The sequence below is a fragment of the Gopherus evgoodei genome, chromosome 7 (assembly GCF_007399415.2).
Source record: "Gopherus evgoodei ecotype Sinaloan lineage chromosome 7, rGopEvg1_v1.p, whole genome shotgun sequence".
Classification (NCBI taxonomy): domain Eukaryota; kingdom Metazoa; phylum Chordata; order Testudines; family Testudinidae; genus Gopherus; species Gopherus evgoodei.
In genome coordinates this window covers 99,676,129-99,696,562 of record NC_044328.1, presented here as the reverse complement: position 1 = coordinate 99,696,562, position 20,434 = coordinate 99,676,129, and the positions used below count along the sequence as shown (strand labels likewise).

General features: G+C 60.9%; 3 protein-coding genes across 10 annotated transcripts; 2 read left to right on the top strand and 1 right to left on the bottom strand.

Moving 5' to 3' along the window:
* The first annotated feature begins 869 nt into the window (after positions 1–869).
* Positions 870–10,886, top strand: LOC115654792 (dual specificity protein phosphatase 10-like). Of its 3 annotated transcripts, XM_030569570.1 has the most exons (5): positions 888–952; positions 3,451–3,595; positions 5,137–6,311; positions 8,151–8,483; positions 10,193–10,886. In XM_030569570.1, coding segments are annotated over exons 2-5 (1,782 nt in total). In that variant the 5' UTR covers positions 888–952; positions 3,451–3,593; the 3' UTR covers positions 10,465–10,886. The 3 variants fall into 3 exon arrangements, with proteins under 3 accessions (XP_030425431.1, XP_030425430.1, XP_030425432.1); XM_030569571.1 differs by lacking the exon at positions 3,451–3,595 and having other exon boundaries at positions 870–952; XM_030569572.1 differs by lacking the exons at positions 888–952; positions 3,451–3,595 and adding an exon at positions 1,906–1,962.
* A 2,632-nt stretch (positions 10,887–13,518) lies between these two features.
* Positions 13,519–20,173, bottom strand: SPINDOC (spindlin interactor and repressor of chromatin binding). 3 transcript variants are annotated; one of them, XM_030570790.1, is made up of 8 exons: positions 20,110–20,173; positions 17,840–18,026; positions 17,437–17,697; positions 17,068–17,181; positions 16,808–16,954; positions 16,529–16,648; positions 15,991–16,134; positions 13,519–15,730 (listed from the first exon to the last, which is right to left on the bottom strand). In XM_030570790.1, the coding sequence occupies exons 2-8, from the start codon at positions 18,006–18,008 to the stop codon at positions 15,288–15,290; spliced, it is 1,398 nt and encodes a 465-aa protein (XP_030426650.1). In that variant the 5' UTR covers positions 18,009–18,026; positions 20,110–20,173; the 3' UTR covers positions 13,519–15,287. The 3 variants fall into 3 exon arrangements, with proteins under 3 accessions (XP_030426650.1, XP_030426649.1, XP_030426651.1); XM_030570789.1 differs by having other exon boundaries at positions 20,045–20,120; XM_030570791.1 differs by lacking the exon at positions 17,437–17,697 and having other exon boundaries at positions 20,045–20,120.
* On the top strand, positions 13,560–15,290 carry LOC115655384 (vegetative cell wall protein gp1-like). Of its 4 annotated transcripts, none has more exons than XM_030570786.1 (2): positions 13,560–14,307; positions 14,767–15,228. In XM_030570786.1, the coding sequence occupies exons 1-2, from the start codon at positions 13,578–13,580 to the stop codon at positions 15,201–15,203; spliced, it is 1,167 nt and encodes a 388-aa protein (XP_030426646.1). In that variant the 5' UTR covers positions 13,560–13,577; the 3' UTR covers positions 15,204–15,228. The 4 variants fall into 4 exon arrangements, with proteins under 4 accessions (XP_030426646.1, XP_030426647.1, XP_030426645.1 ...); XM_030570787.1 differs by having other exon boundaries at positions 13,560–14,322; positions 14,782–15,228; XM_030570785.1 differs by having other exon boundaries at positions 13,560–14,833; positions 15,002–15,228.
* Positions 20,174–20,434: the final 261 nt, after the last annotated feature.

Below are 20,434 nucleotides of genomic sequence, written 5' to 3'. Positions count from 1 at the left end.
TATGTGGTTCGGTAGATCAGTCGCTGTCTATGGGCATGGATGGATCTGGGTCTCTATGAGGTTAGGTAGATCGGTCTCTCTCCATGGGGGTGGATAGATCTGGTTCTCTATGGGGTTAGGTAGATTGGTCACTCTCTATTGGGGGTGGATAGATCTGGTCCCTGTGGGGTTAGCTAGATCGGTCATTCTCTATTGGGGATGGATGGATCTGGGTCTCCATGGGAGTGGATGGATCTGAGTCTCTGTGGTGTTAGGTAGATTGGTTGCTCTCTATGGACGTGAATGGATCTGGGTCTCTACAGGCTTAGGTAGAGCTAGGGTGACCAGATGTCCCGATTTTATAGGAAAGGTCCCAATTTTGGGGGCTTTTTCTTATATAGGCGCTTATTACCCCCCACCCCGCCCCGCTTTTTTATGCTTGCTGTCTGCTCTCCATGGGGGTGTATGGATCTGGGTATCTACAGGGTTAGGTAGATCGGTCGCTCTCTATGGGGGTGAATGGATCTGGGTCTCTATGGGGTTAGGTAGCAGTCGCTCTCCCTGGGGGTGGATGGATCTCGATCTCAATGGGGTTAGGTAGATCGGTCTCTGTGTTTCTCCAGCGCCCTCCCCCGTGGACAGACAAACACACAGACAAGAGGGTGCTCCGTCCTTCCTTCCTTTCACAATGAAGCCAGCTTGGGTCACGTGTCCCGGTCCCTCACCATCCCGGAGATCCGGGCTCGCTCTCATTGGCTACAGATGATGTCACCCTCATAGCCCCGCCTCCTGCTCCCCCTTCCCATCAAAGCAAGGCTTCAGCACCAGATAGGGGTGGGGGTGGGGGAAGTAAATAGACAACCCGGGGGGTGGAATTTGCCTGGGCATTGGGGGGACGCAGAGGCTGGCTTCCAAGGACCCCCCTAACCTCCACTCACATGGGCATAAGCTACAGCATAGGGATCTGATGCAGGTAAGAGGGTGGCTGGGTATCCTGTACCCCCTCACCCCTGGGGACATGAGGGGCCTCTGACTGGCACTCAGTGGTGCTAGGGGCTTGGCACGGGGGCTGCTTCTCCCCGGGGGATTTGTTTTGGGAAGGGGAGCGTTCTGGGCAAAGGGAGGCAAACACCTGGCTGGCTCAAGGGGTCCGGGGTGCGAACATGTGGGGGAAGGGCGCAGCGCTTTGTGGGCAAGGGTGCAAAGATTTGGAGGTAGGGGTAGAGGCGTGTGTGTGTGTGTGTGTGTGCGCGGAGAGAGAGAGAGAGAGAGGAGACATCCCCGAAAGTGGTGACCCCCCAGCGTAGGGGTTCCTAGCATGGTAGCAGCTTGGGGATGTATTGTAATACAGCTCATTGGGGGAGGCGCACATCTGGAGCGGGGGCGCCGGGCGCTAATGAAGGAAGCTGGGACAGGGGACCGGTTGGAACCAGGGAAGGGTTAAGCTGTCAGAGGTGGTGACTTGCTGCCAGAATGGCGGGGTGGGGGTATCCTGCTGTCTGAACGGGGGGGACACGGGAAAGAGGGGAGTGGGAGCGGGGACACCCAGCAGAGCTTGTGGTGGCTGGCAGAACGGCTTGTTACGGCAGAGCTTTGGGGCGCGTGGGAGGGGAAGGCTGGAGCCGCGATCATGGGTGACAGACGGGCTCCCACTCCGGGCAGGGAATGCCAGGCTGGGGGAGGATACAGAACCGTGATGCCAGGACAAGCGGGGGTGATGCCATGTCGGGGAAATGGGGGGCAATGCCAGGCTGGAGGGGGTGATGCCATGTTGGGGAAATGGGGGGCAATGCCAGGCTGGAGGGGATGATGCCATGTTGGAGAGATGGGGACAATGCCAGACTGGAGGGGATGATGCCGTGATGGGGAGATGGGGAGGAATGCCAGGCTGGGGGGATGGGAGGCAATGCCAGGCTGGGGGTGCAGGACAAGTGTGATGTCAGGCCTTGGAGGGGGCTGAGTGGGATCCTGCCGCTGCAGCAGGTAACTGGGTTCATGGCTCAGTGCCATGGTGGGAGTGGGGGTATTGTCAGTCTGGCTGGCTGTGACCTTACCTTACAGGGAGCTGGGAGGCCCGTGGGACCTTGTGCCCACTCTATGCTCAGCGCTGCAGTGACACAAGGGGTTATTTTTGGGTTGTGATAGCATATTCAGGGGCTCAGGGGGGAAGTTACTGGTGGCACTCCTGAGGTTGGCCAATGAGCTCCTGGGCTTTACACCCCCACCCCCACATGTGTGTGCATGAGCATGACAATGACTGCTGGAGGAACATGCATGATTGCACTCACCTATGCTGTGACACACACACAGACGCACACACCTATGCTCAGATATACACAAATAGACACCCACCCTAACTTGCAAAGCTTGCACACACACCCTTACCAACCACAACACATGCTTACCACAACACACCCTCCACAACACGCCAAAGCTTGCAAAATGCACGCGCCTACCAGAATACACATTCACCACATCAGGCACAAGTGCACAAACACAGACTTGCACAACTCAGCATGCCAAAGCTTGCACACAGATGCACCCTCGCATTGGTGCATGCTTGCACCATAGCACGCAGAAAAAGTGCACACACAACATACAAAAGCTTGCATAGGTACATATCCCACAGTGCACACTCCCTCTCCCCCCATGATGTGCCCATGCAGCCAGCTCAGCATGCGTATACACACACATGCCTGTCCTGACACACACAGACACCCAACCACCTTATGCTCCTGTTAATTACCCCCAACCTCTCCATCAGAAGCAGGCAGCTGCCCACCAAAGAGCCACGTGCTCCCAGCACTGGGATTATTTCTCTGTTTAGAATGGGGCAAAATGTGGGAGAGGGTACACCCACCCTATGGGATTGGGGCTGTAACTCTACTATGGGTGTGTGTGCAGGGAGAGGGGAGGGGAGGGTAAGTGAGTAGGAGGAGAGACATGGGGACAGGAGCTGGAGGGGGGTCTAGGGACAGGAGGAGACTGTAGCAGGAAGGTGGGGTGGGGGGCAGAGGGGCAGGAGCAGCTAAGCAGCATTGCCCCTGTCCCTTCCACCACCCCCAGCTAGAAAAGCAGTCTGGTCGCTAGCCAATCAGAATTTCTGCAGGTGGAAGAACAGCCCTCTCCCCAACCAGGCAGAATCCACAGGGAATCTTTACTGCTGATTGGCTGGCAATGGGTATCACATACTGGGAGATGGGGTGGCCAAGGATACAGCCCCCTGTCCCCAAGAGCTGGGGGTGCTTTGGTTCATGGCACTAGGGCTGCCCCCTGGTGACAGAGATGGGGACAGCTGTCTGAACAGTTCCCCTGCCCTCCCTCCTCACTCTGCCCAGCACAGCATTTCTGGGGCCAGCTGGTGAGCTCACCCCCGGGTGGTAACCTGAGGAAGCACGAGCCCCTGTTGGGCGCTGCCAGCCCCTGAGCTCAGCTGGGTATTTTTAGAGGTTTCATGATTTTGCTTTTCAGAGAGGGACTAAACATGTTGCCCCAGGGACCTGGACTCACCAGCTAAAGAGCAGAGCATGTGGGCATGCATTGGGGTGAGCATGCACCAGTAGGATGTGCATGGGCGTGCACTGGGATGAACATACACCAGTTTGTATGCTCTGATGTAAGTGCCTATGCATGCACTGAGGTGGGTGTGCACCAGTATGAGTGTGTGCCCTGGCATGAGCAGGCACTAATGTGAGCACACATGTCCATGAGTACAAATGTGAGTGTGCATGGGGGTGAGTGCCAGGGGTGTATGTGAGTTTGACTTCACATAGGCATGTGCGTGCATGGAGATGAATGTGCACACAAATGTGCATCTGTGCACGTGTGTGTGTCTGAGTGCGTGTGCTGGAGAGCATGTGAGAGTGCATCTGTGTATGCGTGTGGCTGAGTGTGCAGGAGTGTGTAAGCCCAGAGGCCTATGTAGAGCTGCAACTGTGCATGGCTTTCCCCTTATGTGGATGCACGTGGGTGACCTTAAGAGTAGCTCAGCCCAGACCCTGCAGCCCTCGATAGCCCCTGGTCTGTTGGGGAAAGATCCCAGGCTAGAAGGGCACAGACACTCCTCTCTAGTGGGGGGGAACCCCTCCCCCCCGTTCTGCAGTTCTGTCCCTCACATTCCCCCTGCTGCCAGAGGCGCTGATGGGAGTAGCCGGCTCTGTCAACCCGCTTTAGAGCACAGCTGCTGTCCTGGGGGAGCATGGGGAGTGCTTCAGGGCTGGCCAGATGGGGGACAGAGTCACAGGGGAATGCTGACACAAGGCAGGGGGTTGTGGGGAAAGCAGACACCATCACAGATGTGGGCGGGGCTGGAGAGGGGGTCAGAATGGAAGGGGAGATGGGGCATGGACCCTCACTGGGAGACAAAGAGAGGAGTAGGGGGAGGTCAGAGTCGCCATGGGGGCAGGAAATGGGGGGAGGGGCTATGTGAGGATGGGGGATGGAGTGCTGGTGTTGGGGGGCCACAGAGTGTAATTTCCCACATGATTCCTTCATGGCCCCAGTGGGATACGCTTCCCCCCAGGAGCCCTGTACCCCGGCCACGTGTGTGATGTGGGGCTGCCGGTAGCTGGAGCCCACCAAGGCATAGGGGATGGGGGGTTAATCTCTGCTGGGGCAGAGAACAGAGACGAATTGGCCTCTTTGAATCTGATTCAGCCTCAGGGGAGCATGGGGTGCTTGGAACTGATAAGGCACCAAAATGGGGGAGGGGTGGAATCTGCAACCAGAAGCTTGAACCAGGAGGGCTGCCCAGAGCACCCCCCAACTCAGCTGCTCTTGCTCCCCCCCGTTGCTATGGTTTGTATAGGGATCCCCCTCCCAGCAGTGGGATGCAGGCACCGGGGGTGGGGGAGGAGGACTATTTAACTGCAAAGCCAATAGGGAGCCAGGACTCTAGTGCTCCACCCCCTGACCCTGGCTGCAATGACTGGACCTCACCTGAAATATCAGAGCTAGAGCATGAAGGGTTAAAACGCTTTTGGGAGGGTGTGAAATGAGTTTGCTGGGTCTCAGCCCTGGTGTCCCTAGCAGGGTGTGTGTGTGTGCAGGGAGGCACAGCTTGGCTGGCATGTGGAGAGGACCACTGGTGTGGGGACTACCCCTCTGTGCCCCTTAGTATCCCACACCCTCCTGACCCTCTCTCCCCTCTCTCTGCAGGTCATCCTTCCCAATGCCTCCCTCACCCCTGGAAGACCGCCTCTCCGTCCTCCAGCGCCCCAAGACCTTGGCTTTGCGCCTCAATCACAGCTTCCCTGCCGACAAGCAGCTCCTGTCACCCCGGGCACGGAGACCCCCGAGCCACCCACTCCCTAAGGACCGAATCGGGGCTGCCCCACTCTATCAGGAGCCCCAGGCCTGCCTCCCACCCCCTCACTCCCACACCATCGACATCAAGTTGACGGTGGGGGCCGTGCAGAGCCGGGCACGGGAGCACAACCTCTCCCTGCAGCTTGACCTCCACCAGGGCGGCAGCAGGTCCTGCGGGGGGCCGGAGCTCAAGGTGCTGCTGCCTCAAGCCAAGCTTAAGAAGCGCTGCTTTAAGGAAAACTCGCGGCCAGCCAGGAGGGACCCCCCGTCACCCGCTTCCTCCTGCCTCTCCAGCCCCGGAGCAGGCACCATGCACCCCCTGAAAGGTGGCTGCCGGGGCTGCTGGCGCTTGATGCGCTGTGATGACACCAGCCCCAAGCCAGGGCTGCGCTCCCTGGGGTGCCTGTCATGCCGCTCCAGTCTGGCTTCCCTCAGCTGCTCCCCGCCCTCGGTCAAGAAGCTGGGGTGCTTGCCCTGCACCCCGTCAGCCCTCAAGTCCCTGGCCTGCCTGGCATGCAACCCCTCAGTTAAGTCGGTCAGCTCCTCCTGCAGCTTCTGCAGCAGTGACCCCATCGTAGCCTACGACCCCCAAGCCAGGAGCTCACCCTCCTCCAGCTATGACGAGGATGACTACAGCGTGCGCACCATCTGGCCTGAAGAGCTGGCCAAGAAGATGAGCCATTCCCGCACCCAGCAGCAGGGGGCGCCGCTGATCCTGGATTGCCGCAACCTGATGCAGTACACCAAGAGCCAGCTGCAGGGCACCATGCACTTCAGTGTCTCGGATGCGGCCGGCAGGCGGCACCTCCAGCAGGGCAAACTGGCCATGCTGGACTTCATGGCCTCCAAGGACCCCCACGACTCCCTGCAGCGCCTCTGGCCCAAGGAGCAGCAGAACGGCTGCTGTGCTGCAGTGGGCGAGCCCCCTGCCCCTCCGGCCCCTCCCGAGCCCCCCAAAACCCTGCCCGCCCAGAACCTCCACCTGGTGCTGGACTCGCTCAGTAAGGAGGTGGAGAGCAGGAGAGGTAGGTGGGCATGTGGCGATGGCGGTACCAAGGGGGCGTGAGGTGGCAGGCTCTGGTGGGCATGCAGGGGGTTGGATAGGGGGGCGGATGGACAGAGGGTGGGTGCACAGAGGGGAGGAGAGAGAACCTGTCTTCTCAAGCACGCCTGTCCTGGCTGAGACCTGACAGGGCTTCTCACAGAGATTCTTAGGGCTGGGGAGAGATTTTCCCCCCCATCCCCTCAAGCCAAGACCCCTTGCAGTGCACCCTGATCTCCAGGACTCACCCCTCCCAGTGCACCCTCCCCTCTCCCAGGCTTGACCCCCAGACTCCTTGCAGTCCCAGACCCTCCAGCTCCTGCACAGTGTGCCCTGCCTTCCCTTCCCGCCCCCTAGCCTTGTATTGCCCCTCCCATGGCCTCCCCTCATCCCCCAGCACAGGACCCTCTGACCTCATCCCAGCAGGATCCATAGGGAACAGATGGCAGAGTTAAGGGGTGGGGGGGCCAGTGCAGCTGGCCCAAGCTCCCCCCTCCCCGCCCCGCCCCGCCCCCCTGTTCTGAGCCTGTTGAACGGGATTGATCTCAACCCAGCTGGTTACATGACATCACTCCTTTCACTGCCCCTCCTCCACTCCCTGCTGGGGCACTGACAGCCATTGGACAAAACTGTGACCCCCATTTGTGATGGGAGCCAGGCATTGAGCTGCTACAATCCCCCCAGCTCCCCTAGTTCCATTGGCCCTTCCACCCAGACTCCCCCTATCATACATGTCTCTCCCTCCAGCATCTTCCTTCCCTGTCCCTTCCCCCCAAATTTCCCCCCTTCCTCCACCCCAGTTCGGGCCCACAGAGAGACTCAACCACATTTTATCCAGCTGGCCTTAGGGCGCTGGCTGCACCCCCAGCCCAGCCCAGCAGCGCTTGCAGGCTGCAGAGTCGGGGTACGCGTGGGTGGTGCCAGCCCTGGGGGAGGGCGGTCAATAGAACAGGGAAATGGTGACATTTTCTCTACCCCCCTTGTGCAGCTCAGAATTTGGAGAGAAGGGTTGTGGGGAGAAGGTCAGAGATTGGGGGTTAGTCTGGGTGGGGGTAGTTCAGAGCTTGAAGGTCAGTGTTTGGAGTCTTTGGGGTCAAAGGTCAGGAACTGGGGTGCATGGTGTGCTTGGGGTGAGGGTTCAGGGCTGGGGGGACTGAGGTGCTGAAGGTTGGGGTAGAGGAGGTTTGCAATCCGGCTGGGTTGAAGGTTCCAGGGCTGTAATTTGAGCTGAGTTATGAGGCAGGGCTGGAATTTGGAAGCTCAGGCCAAGGGGCTCCCCTGATTTTGAGGGATTCATAAACCACGGAGCTCTTGGGCTGGGAGAGTGTGAGCTAGAGGGTCTGGGGTGAGTTTCTAGTCTGGGGTTCAGGGCAGAGTAGGAGAGGCTGAGTTTCAGGAGTTCTCAAGGGATGGTTTCAGCTGGGGAAGGCTGGGTGTGGGTGGTCAGAGTGGGGAGTCAGGCGGAGAGAATCTGGATTTGGGGCCTCAGGCCAGAGGGGTTCTGAGTTTGGTGATTTACAGGCTGGGGGGCTCTGAATTTTGGCCAGTCTGAATCTGAGGCATCAGCTGGGGGGCTTCTGAGACTGGGGGGTTCACAGGCAGGGGGCTCTCAGCGGTCTGACTTTAGGGGGTACAGGCCAGAGGCAAGTCTGAATTTGAGGGGTTGAGGCCAAAGGAAGGTTTGAGTTTGGGAGATTCAGGCCAGAGGCAGGTCTGAGTGTGGGGGTTGACAGGCCAGGGTCTGAGTTTAGGGGGTTCAGGACAGGCGCAGGACTGAGTGTGGGTCCATATGCCCCCTGTGATGTTGAGCTGTTGCCTGCAGGGAGTGTGGCAGTGCCGCCGTCAGAGTCGCTAGAGGAAGCTGTGGGGGTCCTGGAGGGAGTGGATGGGGACCCTGGGGGGCCACCCCTCACCCCTGACCTGGAGAGCGCCGAGCTGAGCCCCATCCTGCCCTTCCTGTTCCTGGGCAATGAGCGCGACGCGCAGGACCTGGAGCGGATGCTGAGCCTCAACGTGGGCCATGTGCTGAACGTCACCACGCATCTGCCCCTCTACCACGCCCAGAGTGGGCACCTGCACTACAAGCGCCTGCCTGCCACCGACAACAGCCGCCAGGACCTGCGCCAGTACTTCGAGGAGGCCTTCGAGTTCATTGGTATGGGGGGCAGCTCGGGAGCGGGGAGGGGGGCTGGGGTGGTGTCCCCAGGAGTAGAGAGGGTTGGGGACAGGAGGCTGCACCCACCCTGAACACTGTGCCGCTCCCCACCCCCACCCCCGCAGCCTGAGGAGATGGGCCAGCATGTGAGGGGGCACAGCAGGGCTGGGGGAATGCAGGGGATTGGGTACAGGGTTGGGGGCATTCAGGGGTTTGGGGGTGCTGGGCATAGTGGGGGTGCAGGAGCTTGGGGGTGCTGGGCATAGTGGGGGGTGCTGGGGGTTGGGTAGCAGGATTGGGGGCAGGGCTGGTGCAACCATTTAGGCAAACTAGGTGGCCGCCTAGGGCGCCTAGTGGTTGGGGGTGCCTAAAAGCCCCCTCAAGCGAGGAGGTGGAGGTGAGCTGGGTGAGGGGGCACGCGGGGAGGGGTGCCCGCAGTAATGCGGGGGAGGCGCACAGGGGAACAGCTCCCTGCCCCAGCTCACCTGCACTCTGCCTCCTCTGCTGAGCACACAGCCCTGCTCTAAGTCTCCTCCAATCAGCGCCGCAAGCCTGGGCGGGGAGGAGAATTAGAGCAGCGCTGGTGTGCTCAGTGGAGGAGGCAGAGCCGAGGTGAGCTGGGGCGGGCTACCCAGGCAGGGTTAGCTTTGGCAGAGGGGGGCGGAGTCTCCCCAGGCAGGGTTAGCTTTGGGAAGGGGGTGGGGGGAAGTCTCCCCAGGCAGGGTTAGCTTTGGCGGAGGGGGGCGGAGTCTCCCCAGGCAGGGTTAGCTTTGGCGGAGGGGGGCGGAGTCTGCCCAGGCAGGGTTAGCTTTGGCGGAAGGGGGTGGAGTCTCCCCAGGCAGGGTTAGCTTTGGCGGGGGGGTGGCCCCAGGCAGGGTTAGCTTTGGCAGGGGGGTGGGGGGAAGTCTCCCCAGGCAGGGTTAGCTGCCATGGGAGGATGGGGGGGAGAGGGGTTAGCTGTCACGGTGGGGGGGTAGCTGCTGCGAGGGGGGCTCCCCGGGTGGGGGCTGAGATAGCTGCCATGGGGGGGTGCGGGGTTAGCTGGGGAGGGTGCAAGGTGGAAATTTCGCCTAGGGCGCGAAACTTCCTTGCACCGGCCCTGGTTGGGGGTGCAGGGCATAGTGGGGGTGCGAGGGATTGGGTAGCAGAGTTGGGGGTGCAGGGCATAGTGGAGCATTCAGGGGATTGGGTAGAGGATTGGGGTATGCAGGGGGTTAGGGTGCTGGGCATAGTGGTGGTGCAGAGGATAGACTAGAGGGTTGGGATGCAGTGGCTGGGGGTGGTGGGCATAGTGGAGGGTTCAGGGGATTGGATAGCAAGGTTGGGGGTGCAGGGCAGAGTCAGGGGTTCAAGAGATTGGGCAGAAGGTTGGGGGTATGCAGGAGCTTAGGGGTGCTAGGCACAGTCGGGGTGTAGGGGATTGGGTAGAGGGTTGGGATATGTGGAGGGTTGGGGGTGCTGGGCATAGTAGGGGTGCAGGGGATTGAGTAGAGAGTTGGGGTATGCGGGGGTTGGGGGTGCTGGGCATAGTGGGGATGCAGGGGATTGGATAGAGGGTTGGGATATGCAGGGGGTTGAGGGTGCAAAGGACAGGGTAGCTGCGCTGGTGGTGCTGAGGATAATGGGGGCTGGAGGGGGTTTGGTGCAGGGCTGCGTACAGGGCTGGACTGGTAGGAGGCGCTGACCCGCCATCTGTCCCCTTCCCCCAGAGGAGGCACACGAGCGGGGTAAGGGTGTGCTGATCCACTGCCAGGCAGGTGTCTCGCGCTCAGCCACCATCGTCATCGCCTACCTGATGAAGCACACGCTGATGACCATGAGCGACGCCTACAAGTACGTCAAAGGCAAACGCCCCATCATCTCACCCAACCTCAACTTCATGGGGCAGCTGCTGGAGTTCGAGATGGATCTCAACGCAGGGGTCACACCCCGCATCCTCACCCCCAAGCTCAAGCTCACTGGAGTGGAGACCGAGGTGTGAGGGGGGCCTGGGCTGGGCCAGGCCACCCATCTCAGGGCGGGGAGGGGAGGGGAGCGTGTGCAATAACTGGACGGATGGACGGGCTTCCAACAGGCCAGGCCTGGGGGCCAGATACCAGGGCATCAATGCCCATTCTGCCCACTTGTGCCCCCAGGTGCCCATTGATAGAGGGCTGAGGAGAGGGGCCAGTTTTTACCCCAAGACCAATCTCTGCGTGTGTGTGCAGTGGAGAGGGCTGTTGCCTGCTATTTATTGGTTGTGTGTGTGTGTATTTTGGGGGTCCCTGTGGCCTGTTGTTCCCTTGGCCTCTCCGCTCTGGGTGCTGCTTTGCTGAAGTCTGCTGCGGAGAAGGGGGTGTGGGGGGGCGCTATAGGGATTTGGGAGGAACACAGGCCAACCCCCCGCCACGCAACAACAAAAAGAAAAAAAAAAAACCTTGCAGATTTTTTTTGAAAACTCAGGATGATCACAGACTTTCTTCCAGACTGATTCACAGCGCCAACATGGATGGAGTTTTGGGGGCCCCCATAGCCTCCCCACCCTATATTCTTTGGACTCTGCTGCTCCATACCTGACCGTCAACCTGTTATACTGACTGATGTCTTAAAATGACAGTAGCACCTTTCTTGTGTACGGGGGGCGGGGGGGGGATTACATTGGACGGGGAGGTCTCCTCCCCCAGCGCCCACTGTAGGAGAGAGACCCCCCCCCACACTCCCTCCAGGGCAATACAGTTTAGTAAATCAGAATAGTCTTCCATTAGGGGATATTTATTTTTAAAGACTTGGGGGAGGGCTCCAAAGTGGGGGGTGCCTCCTTCGCTTTTGTACCATGCTGGTTCATTTCATGAGGCTGCTGGTTACTGTCTCTTTAAAATGCCCTCCTCTGGGGGGAGGGGGAGATTTGTGGGAGCTGGGGAGAACTATGGGGAGGGGGGTTTCTTATTTATCTGAGATGCAGTAGGAGTTTTTGGCTTTTAACCTTTTTTTGTCCCTCCTCCCCCAAATGGGGGGGCCTCTATAGTTAATGGTCCTGCAAAATCTGGGTGAGAGGGAATTTCTCTTCCCCCCATTTTAATGTCTTCCAGCCCCTCCCCCTTATTTCCAGTGCTAAGTTTGGTTCCCCCCCACCATGGAGGGTGCAGTTATGAGGGGTGGGTGGGAGTGTGGGGGAGCCAAAAATGAAGGGATGGGGCTAGTTTCTGTTGGGGGGATGACAGCAAAGAGAGACCCCTCTCCCTGCATAGAGAGAGGCACTGCCCACAATCCCTCCCCACCCCCCAGCCATATGCACGCTCATCCACACCCCCTCTCAGGCAGCACTGCACACATACTGCTCACAGCCCGTGACCTGGGCACACCCCACAGGAGTCGCCATACATGCACCCCCTCCCCCCCCGAGCCATGGACAGGTGCCCCCTTGTGCCCTCATGAGTTCCCAGGTGTCCCAACACCCCAGCTGGAGCTTCTACCACAGGGAGGGACCCACAGGGTCTGGCTCTTAAAGCTGGAGCCCTTCTGCTGGCTGAGCTGTAGGCCCAGGTGTTACCTAAGGCTGCAGCAGGGGCTAGACAGGGCCCAGCCCCCACTGGAGGAAGGCAGAGCCCCACCTGGGGCAGGAGTGGGTTAGATGCGTATGGGCAGCCAGGCAAATGCATGAACCCACTCACCAGAGACCCCGCCCCATGCAGTCACCTGCCCCCCCATTACAACACGTTCACAAGCCCACCCCCCAGACACCACTCTCCCCATTCACGTAATCCCATCCTGACACAATCATACCCTTGTCTGCCCCAGAGCCAGTCATGCAACCCCCCTGCCCTGCACTGGAGCTGGCTAGGGGGTGCTGCACAGCCAGGGGCTAGTGAGCGTGCCACAGTCCCTGCCCCCTCATCCCCCGGGGTGGAGGCTCGTATTGGGCTCCCCCCTTTTCCCCACGGATCTCAGAGCTTTGTATTTAAAGAGGCTGTCCCACCCCCAGGCGTAGGAGCTTGGAGTGTGGCTGGGGGGCGGGGGGGTGGGGGGGACTCTGCTGTTTCTCTTTGGAATTTGTCTTCATTATTTATTGAGGTCAGGAATAATTTATTAAACGTGGATTCATTTTTGTAACAAGGCTTCCATGTGCTGCATTGGGGGGTAGGAGGGACTTGGGAGGGGATGGGGAGATCTGCGATGGGGTGGGGAGGGCTGGAATGGAGCAGTAGAAGTGGGTCTCCCAGGAGGTCTGCGACTGGAGGTACAGGCATGAGGAGGAGAATTGGGGTGGGGGGGCAGCAGACCCACACATGGATCGGGGGGCTTGCTAGGGGCATGGCCCCAGACTGACCCACTGGGTGCTGGGCAGCAAAGTTGTTTGGCAGACAGGGAGTGGATGGGAAACACCCCTCCCCCTTAGCGAGTGGGAGCCAAGGGGCACTCAGCAGGCACAGGGCACCCCTGGTCACCCCCGTCCTGCAGCATGACCTTGGCTGGAGGGATGGGAGCCCCCCCCCGACACTTCTGCAAACCAGGGGGGAAGGGGCCAGCCCTCAGAAGTGCAGGATGTGCCCTGTGTGGGGCTGTGCCAAAGCTCAGCCAGGGGGCAGGCAGTTTGGCTGCCAAATGGCTGTTGGCGAGATAGACCCCCCTCCTTTGGCCATGCGAGCCCCCAGCTGGGCTCCACCCTGGAGGAGATGGGGCATAGGCCAAGTGGCCTCCGAACAAGGGGAGTGCCTAGCCTGCCTGACACCCACTGACCCCAGCCTAGTGCCCCCCCAACTCACCATTCCACCCCCCTCCCGAGTCCTGCCCCCATCACCTCCCCACCCCCAAGACAGCCTCTGCTCACCCCCATCCTGCTCTGCCCCAAGCCTTCCCAGTGATGACCCGGTTGGAATGAAGGGGCTTGTAGCCACTGGGATGGTGCAAGAGCCGGGCCAGAATCCAGCTCCCCCAGGGGGCAGCAAACAACCTGCAACGCCCAGGACGGTGAGGGCTCCTCCCTGCACCAGGAGAGGGCCTGGAGATGAGCGCAGGATGTAGGATCAGGGCACCCAAGGATTAAATGCCACTCGACTTCATCAAAAATAATTTATTGCTCCTGGCTCTATTTACATTCTGTGGGGGTGCCCTCACATGGCTGCTCTGGATAACTGCAGGGGGCATTCATCCCACCCCTGCCTGGGCTACAATGCAGCTTGGGGAGGGCCAGTTGGCACTGCCCCAGCACTCCCTGCCTCCACTGGCAGGGGCACAAGGACAGGTACGTCAAGGAGAACAGTGCCAGGGGGCAAGGAGGCGTGGATCCCCCCCAGGCAGAGGAGGGAGAATGCTGGACAAAGGAGGCAGAGATCAAAGGCCATGGGGGATTGGGGGACACCTATAGTGGGGAGGGCTGGGGGTGTGTCTCAGTATCCCTGTATAGCTGGGTTGATCGAGAGTGTCCTACCTCACCCCCCAAGATGCTCCTGCCCCTCCGCAGGTCACCTCCACCAGTATATAGGCAGCCTTCCCTGTGCTGGGGTGGAGCAGGGACAGGTCCCCATTCCCCCATCAGCCTCACTCCTTCCCTTGCAGCGCCCCATGCTGGAGTGGAGCGGAGCGGAGCCAGGTCTCCATTCCCCCCTCAGCCTCACTCCTTCCCTTGCAGCACCCTGTGCTGGGGTGGAACTGGGAGAGGTCTCCATTCCCCCATCAGCCTCACTTCTTCCCTTGCAGCGCCCCGTGCTGGGGTGGAACAGGGAGAGGTCCCCATTCCCCCTCATCCTCACTCCTTCCCCTGCAGCGCCCCGTGCTGGGGTGGAACAGGGAGAGGTCCCCATTCCCCATCATCCTCACTCCTTCCCTTGCAGCGCCCCGTGCTGGGGTGGAACAGGGAGAGGTCCCCATTCCCCCTCATCCTCACTCCTTCCCTTGCAGCGCCCCGTGCTGGGGTGGAACAGGGAGAGGTCCCCATTCCCCATCATCCTCACTCCTTCCCTTGCAGCGCCCCGTGCTGGGGTGGAACAGGGAGAGGTCCCCATTCCCCCCTCAGCCTCACTCCTTCCCTTGCAGCGCCCCGTGCTGGGGTGGAACAGGGAGAGGTCCCCATTCCCCCTCATCCTCACTCCTTCCCTTGCAGCGCCCCGTGCTGGGGTGGAACAGGGAGAGGTCCCCATTCCCCATCATCCTCACTCCTTCCCTTGCAGCGCCCCGTGCTGGGGTGGAACAGGGAGAGGTCCCCATTCCCCCTCATCCTCACTCCTTCCCTTGCAGCGCCCCGTGCTGGGGTGGAACAGGGGCAGGTCCCTGGGTCGCTATTCCCCCTTCAGCGCCCCGTGCTGGGGTGGAACAGGGAGAGGTCCCCATTCCCCATCATCCTCACTCCTTCCCTTGCAGCGCCCCGTGCTGGGGTGGAACAGGGGCAGGTCCCTGGGTCGCTATTCCCCCTTCAGCGCCCTGTGCTGGGGTGGAGCAGGGGCAGATCCCTGGGTCGCTATTCCCCCTTCAGCGCCCCGTGCTGGGGTGGAGCAGGGGCAGATCCCTGGGTCGCTATTCCCCCTTCAGCGCCCCGTGCTGGGGTGGAACAGGGAGAGGTCCCCATTCCCCATCATCCTCACTCCTTCCCTTGCAGCGCCCCGTGCTGGGGTGGAACTGGGAGAGGTCCCCATTCCCCCCTCAGCCTCACTCCTTCCCTTGCAGCGCCCCATGCTGGGGTGGAGCGAGGCCAGGTCCCCATTCCCCCCTCAGTCTCACTCCTTCCCCTGCAGTGCCCAGTGCTAGGGTGGAGCAGGGGCAGGTCCCTGGGTCGCTATTCCCCCTTCAGCGCCCTGTGCTGGGGTGAAGCAGGGGCAGGTCCCTGGGTCGCTATTCCCCCTTCAGCGCCCCGTGCTGGGGTGGAGTGGGGACGGGTCCCCGGGTCTCCCACACCTCACGGATGGCCCGGCGCACCCCCCGAGGCAAGTGCAGGGTCTCGGCATGGCACTGGCGGATGTGGCGCATGACGGTGCCTAGTCGAATAGGCAGCAGGGAGTACTCGCAGACCATGCACACCATGGTGCCGGCACCAGCGTCGTAGTCCATCAGGAAGTCGGCGCGCCATGCCGGGTCAAAGGGCCTGGCCTGGGGTGGGGAGGGGGCTGCTGGGGCCTTGCCCTGCGTCTGCCAGCTCTGCAGCGTGCAGCGGACAGTGCTAGGGCTCAGCCGGAGGCGCCGGGTGATGCCATGGTGAGAGCAGCCCTTGCGGCGGAGGCGGGGGACACCTGGGTCCAGATCCTGGCTGGGCAGCGCAGAGATGGGGCCGTTGCCAACTGCAGAGAGGGCAAAGGGTTAATGCTGAGAACCAGCAGCCAGCACTGCTGTAAAGCTGTAAAGCAGCTAACTCTGGGGTGGTGGCTGTTTATACGGGCACCTGTCACCAGGAACTGAGATGCAGCTGCCTCTGGGGTGGGGCGTATGGGAGCTGTTAACATATGGATCCCATGTCCAGCAGTAAGATGCAGCTGCCTCTGGGGTGGACTCTAGTGGGCCACTAGGGACCCTCCCCACTAACCCACCTTGCCACACTCACCTGGGTTCCCTGCGCTCCGTCTCACGGTCCCTGCTTTGCCCAGCTGCTTCTGTCTCTTCCCCAGTGCCTGGGTTTTTCCCCTGTCCCCTGGGCTCTTCTGTTCCTGGATGCTTGGATTCTTCCTGATTTCTCTCCCTCCAGAAGCTGCAGGAAGAGAGGGGGTCAGCAAGGGGGGGATCGCTGTGCCTCCTCTCCCTTCACCACCCACTGTGGGTGTCCTCCCCAGCTCCCCCAAGGCATGTAGGTTGGGAAGGGAGTGCCTGCCCCTTGTCTCCCCCCAGGTCAGGATGGAGTCACCAGTGAGTGGGCACTCAGCTGGCCCCCAGCCAAGGGGAACCAGCAAGGGGCAGCATCTGGGGCTGGGAGCTGGCTGAGATCCTGGAGGCTGATCTGTGGGAGCTGGGATGCAGCTGGGACCCTGGAGGAGGGATAGGACAACGGAGTCGGAGGTCGGGGGGGAAGAGGCATGTCTTCAGCTCTGCTCTGGGGGAAATAGGGGTGGCTGCAGGGGACACCCTCTTTCCTACAGCGCCCTCACCTGACTGGGGTCTGCAGTACAGCCTGAGCGTGAATCCGGCTGGGAAAGAACCGTCAGTGAAGAGGCGGATTTCGGGGGGTGCTGAGCTTGGGGCAGCCTCCTCTGAGGGGGATGTTGTCCCTGTGGGGAGAGACACAGCAGTAAGAGTGGGGTAGGGACTGAGAAGGAACCAAGGTCCTGGCTCCCAGCTCTCCTGCTCTAACCCACAGATCCCACTCCCCTCCCCAGGAACTGAACCCAGGAATCCTGCTCTCTCTCCCCTCCACCCCTACCACTCACCTGGACTCACGGTGCCCCTGTCCTGTCCCTCACTCAGCTGCTTGCTCCTACGCTCCCTGGCTGGTAGCGCCATGCCCTCCACAGGCCTCACGCTCTGTCGTCTCCTCTGGCCCCGTGGGCGCTGCCCGGGCTCCAGGGCCCTAGCATCTGCAATGAGACACCCAGTGTCACGAGAGGAAGCCCCAAAACAAAGGGGATGGGCACCCACATGGCTGAGTATGGTCCCTGACCCCCAGCACCCGCCCAGACCTGGCACTCACCTGGGCGAGGGGCAGGGCGCCCTCTGGGCTGCCCCCGTTTCCGGGTCACCGTCTGCTCCTCTGGATCAATTAGAACCTCGATCTCGGCTGGTTCCTTGGCCCCATGGTACTGACCTAGAGGGGGAGTGAAAGTCTGGGATGGCTGCATCACCCCCCGCCTTGCTGGTGCCATTCAATCCCAATCATAGCTCCGCTGCTCCCTTCACCGACACAGCTCCCCTGGTGCTCCTTGCTCCTGGTCTGCAGCTGCCTGCTACCCCAGCCCTGTGCTCCTCCCCAGCCCTGCTGATGCCCCTCAGTGCCGACCCACAGCTCACCTAATACCCCAGCCCTGGGTTCCCCTGATTCAGGAGGGGCTGGGGAACATACCTGGGGTGCAGGGTGGGGGTGCCCCCTCGGGCAGGTTGCCCCCCTGGCTCCAGGCCTCCAGAATGTTGTGCTTCTCCTCCGGGCTGAGGCCCAGCGAGTGGGCGTGGTGCTGCAGAACATGCTCCCGGGCAGCACTTGGCCCACAGGTACCCAGGAAGGTGCCACAGACCATGCACACGGTCCCGCCGCGCCCCGGGCAGTCTCCCACTAAGTACTCCTGCTGCCAGGCCCTACCAGGCCCTGCCTCTGCTGGTGCTCCCCCTAGCCAGAAAGACAAAATGTGCTCAGGGGCGCGAGAACCCAGGAGTCCTTGGCACCCAGCCCCCTTAGCTCACACCACTAGACCCCGCTGCCCTCCCAGGGCAGGGGCTAGAACCCCGAGTCCTGGCTGGAAAGTTCATACCTCCGTCTAGAGGCTCCTTGTCAGCCTCCTCCAGCTTGACCCCGGGGGCGAGGTCACCCATGGGGGCACAGAGCTGGGCACAGGCTGCAATTGGCACTGGTTCCTCTGCCTCACACTTCAGCGAGACAGCAATGTACTCCAGCCGGGACACTTCTGCCTTCACCTCCATGGCTGGGCCTGGGCAGAGCTAGGCACAATGGAGGGAGGGGTTAATCAGGGACTCAGGAGACCCCACCCCAGTCTAACCACTAGACCCCACTTCCCTCCCAGACCTAGGGACCAAATCCAGGAGCTCAGAGCCCCTCCCTCCCTAGGCACTGGCTGACCTTGGGCAGAGCTTCCCCCACCCCCCCATGCCGTCTCTTTCACTACCCCTAACCTCAAGGCCGCCCCCATCCCCTTCTTATCTCCAGCCACTCAGGCCTAGCAACAGCCCCTTTGTGCTCTTCTGTGGGAGGCAGAGTCCCAGCTTGGGACAACCCCATCCCCATTCAGGCCACTGTGGCAAGGAACCCCCAAAAGGACCCAGTGTCTTTCCCCTCTCAGGCCAGGGGCCTGGATCCACTCCCTTTCTACCCTGGGAAATACATCCCTCGCCCCCTCCACCCCCGTGAGCCTCCTCTCAGTCCCCCCACGTTGGCTCACTGACCCCTGTATACTGGGGGTGCTGAGAGCCTTTGAATCAAATTGTAAACCCTATGGAAATTTCTTAATGCACCTCCCACTCCAGCATCTATGCCCTCAACACTTCATTCCCAACCCTCTTTCCCCACTGACCCTGGAAACCTCCCCTTCTTCCCAGACTCCCATAACCCTAGAAGTCCCCTCCAAACCCCTGCCTTTTCAATTTCCCTGCTCTTGGGAGTGTCCCCCACCCCCAGGAACTGTAGGCCCCAATGACAGTTGGAGCCCTCCCTTCCCAAGTGTCCACCCACCCCTGACCCTGAGATCACCTCCAGATTCCCTCCTTCCCAGACTCTCCAGTGAGCCTGGGAGCCCAATTGCCCCTCCACCCCCTTCTGCTGGCTGCCTTGTGGCTGCCCCACATGGGATGCTTGCAGGGCCATCCGGCATGAGAAAAAAGGAAGGGGGAGGGTCACTCCCACTGGGGCCTGTGTGGGGGCTTTAAGGCACCAGATACAGGGAAGCTGAAGAGGCAGTGATCCTCTCCCAGAGCCAAGGAGGGAACCCAGGAGTCCTGACCCACTGGCTGGAAGATTCCAAGATGGACATGCCAGACTGCAAAAGATCCCAAGTGGTTTATAACCAATGCACCAGGTACCAAGATGCAGCCACCTCAAGGGGCAGGGCACAGGGGCTGATTAATAACCAGACATCCTTTGATATGGAAGAGGGGCCCTCAGAACAGCAGACCAAGCTGCACCCCACCCTGCAGGAATAGAGAACCCACCAATCCTTCTATGGGTCTGGTCTCCTGCCCCCAATCCATGCACAATGACACCCCCTACTGCATCCCAGCCCTCTCCAGTAATCCACTCCTCCAGCATAACCTAGTCCCCATCTGGACCCCATTCTTCCCATCACAGTCTGCTCAGTCCCCTAATTCTCCTCCCACAGGCCACCCCACTGGATCCCAATGACCCTATGCTAAACCTGTGCAACTCTTCCCATATTAGATCCCTGCCCCCCAAGTGACCCACACCATCCACTGGATCCTGATGCCGGCATCTTCTTCCTCCCCAGTGGGACCACACAGGATCTCTGCCCCTCTTTCCTCCCTCATATGACCTGTGCCTTCCACTGGATCCCAGCCGCTCTCCCCATGTGACCCATTCATTCCACTGGATCCCAGCCCCTACTTCTTCCCCAGTGTGACCCACACACCCACTGGATCCCAGCTATAGGTGCTGGAACTAGAGTTCTGGGTAGCACCCCAGGGCTTGAAGTGGTTTCCATCACATACGGGGTTTATAGTTTGATTCAATGGCTCTCAGCACCCCCACTATAAAATTGTTCCAGCTCCTCTGATCCCAGCCCCTCCTTCGTCCGCAGTGTGACCCAAACTCCCGCTTGATCCCAGCCCCACAGCACCCCCATTAGATCCCAGCCCCCAGCGCCACTCGCACCCCCACTAGATCCCAGCCCCTCCCCCAGCCTCCCCGCTGGATCCCAGCCCCTCCCACCACCGGATCCCAGCCCCTCCCCCCGCTGCCGGATCCATCCTGGCGACCCCTCCCCATTCACCGGCTCGCGCTGCTGCTCCCGGGCCCGGCACCAGAGAGTTTCGCGGAGGGAGCGGCGCTACTCACCTCCCATCCAGCCCCCACAACGTCCCTCTCTATGGTCTCATTGTCCCGGCTCTCTTAGCTTGGGGCTCCCTCCATAGCGCACAGCCAATCGTGAGAAGCCCGCCGCCCTAAGCTCCGCCTCCTTCAGCACCGGCCAATCAGTGCGTGGATTCGGGAAGGAGTAGGAGGAGCCTGGGGGAGGGGCTGGGCCAGGCACCACCTACCGGCCGAGATGGGGATTGCAGGATGTGGGAGGGCAGGGGCGGGGATTGTACTGGCTGACTCTCGCTCTTTGGGAACAGGGATGGGGCCTGGTCTATAGGGGGCATTCTATAGGGGCAGGCAG

Excerpts from the sequence above, each read along its gene's own strand:
- LOC115654792 (XM_030569570.1), top strand. Across the intron at positions 6,312-8,150 it reads GGAGGTGGAGAGCAGGAGAG|GGAGTGTGGCAGTGCCGCCG; the intron begins GTAGGTGGGCAT and ends TGTTGCCTGCAG. Across the intron at positions 8,484-10,192 it reads GGAGGCCTTCGAGTTCATTG|AGGAGGCACACGAGCGGGGT; the intron begins GTATGGGGGGCA and ends CCCTTCCCCCAG.
- LOC115655384 (XM_030570785.1), top strand. The coding sequence starts at position 13,578 with ATGGCTGCTCTGGATAACTGCAGGGGGCATTCATCCCACCCCTGCCTG. Across the intron at positions 14,834-15,001 it reads TTGCAGCGCCCCGTGCTGGG|GTGGAACAGGGAGAGGTCCC; the intron begins GTGGAACAGGGG and ends CCCCGTGCTGGG.
- SPINDOC (XM_030570790.1), bottom strand. The coding sequence starts at position 18,008 with ATGGAGGTGAAGGCAGAAGTGTCCCGGCTGGAGTACATTGCTGTCTCG. Across the intron at positions 17,182-17,436 it reads ACCCCCACCCTGCACCCCAG|GTCAGTACCATGGGGCCAAG; the intron begins GTATGTTCCCCA and ends CTCCCCCTCTAG. Across the intron at positions 16,135-16,528 it reads GTACTGCAGACCCCAGTCAG|CTTCTGGAGGGAGAGAAATC; the intron begins GTGAGGGCGCTG and ends CTCTTCCTGCAG.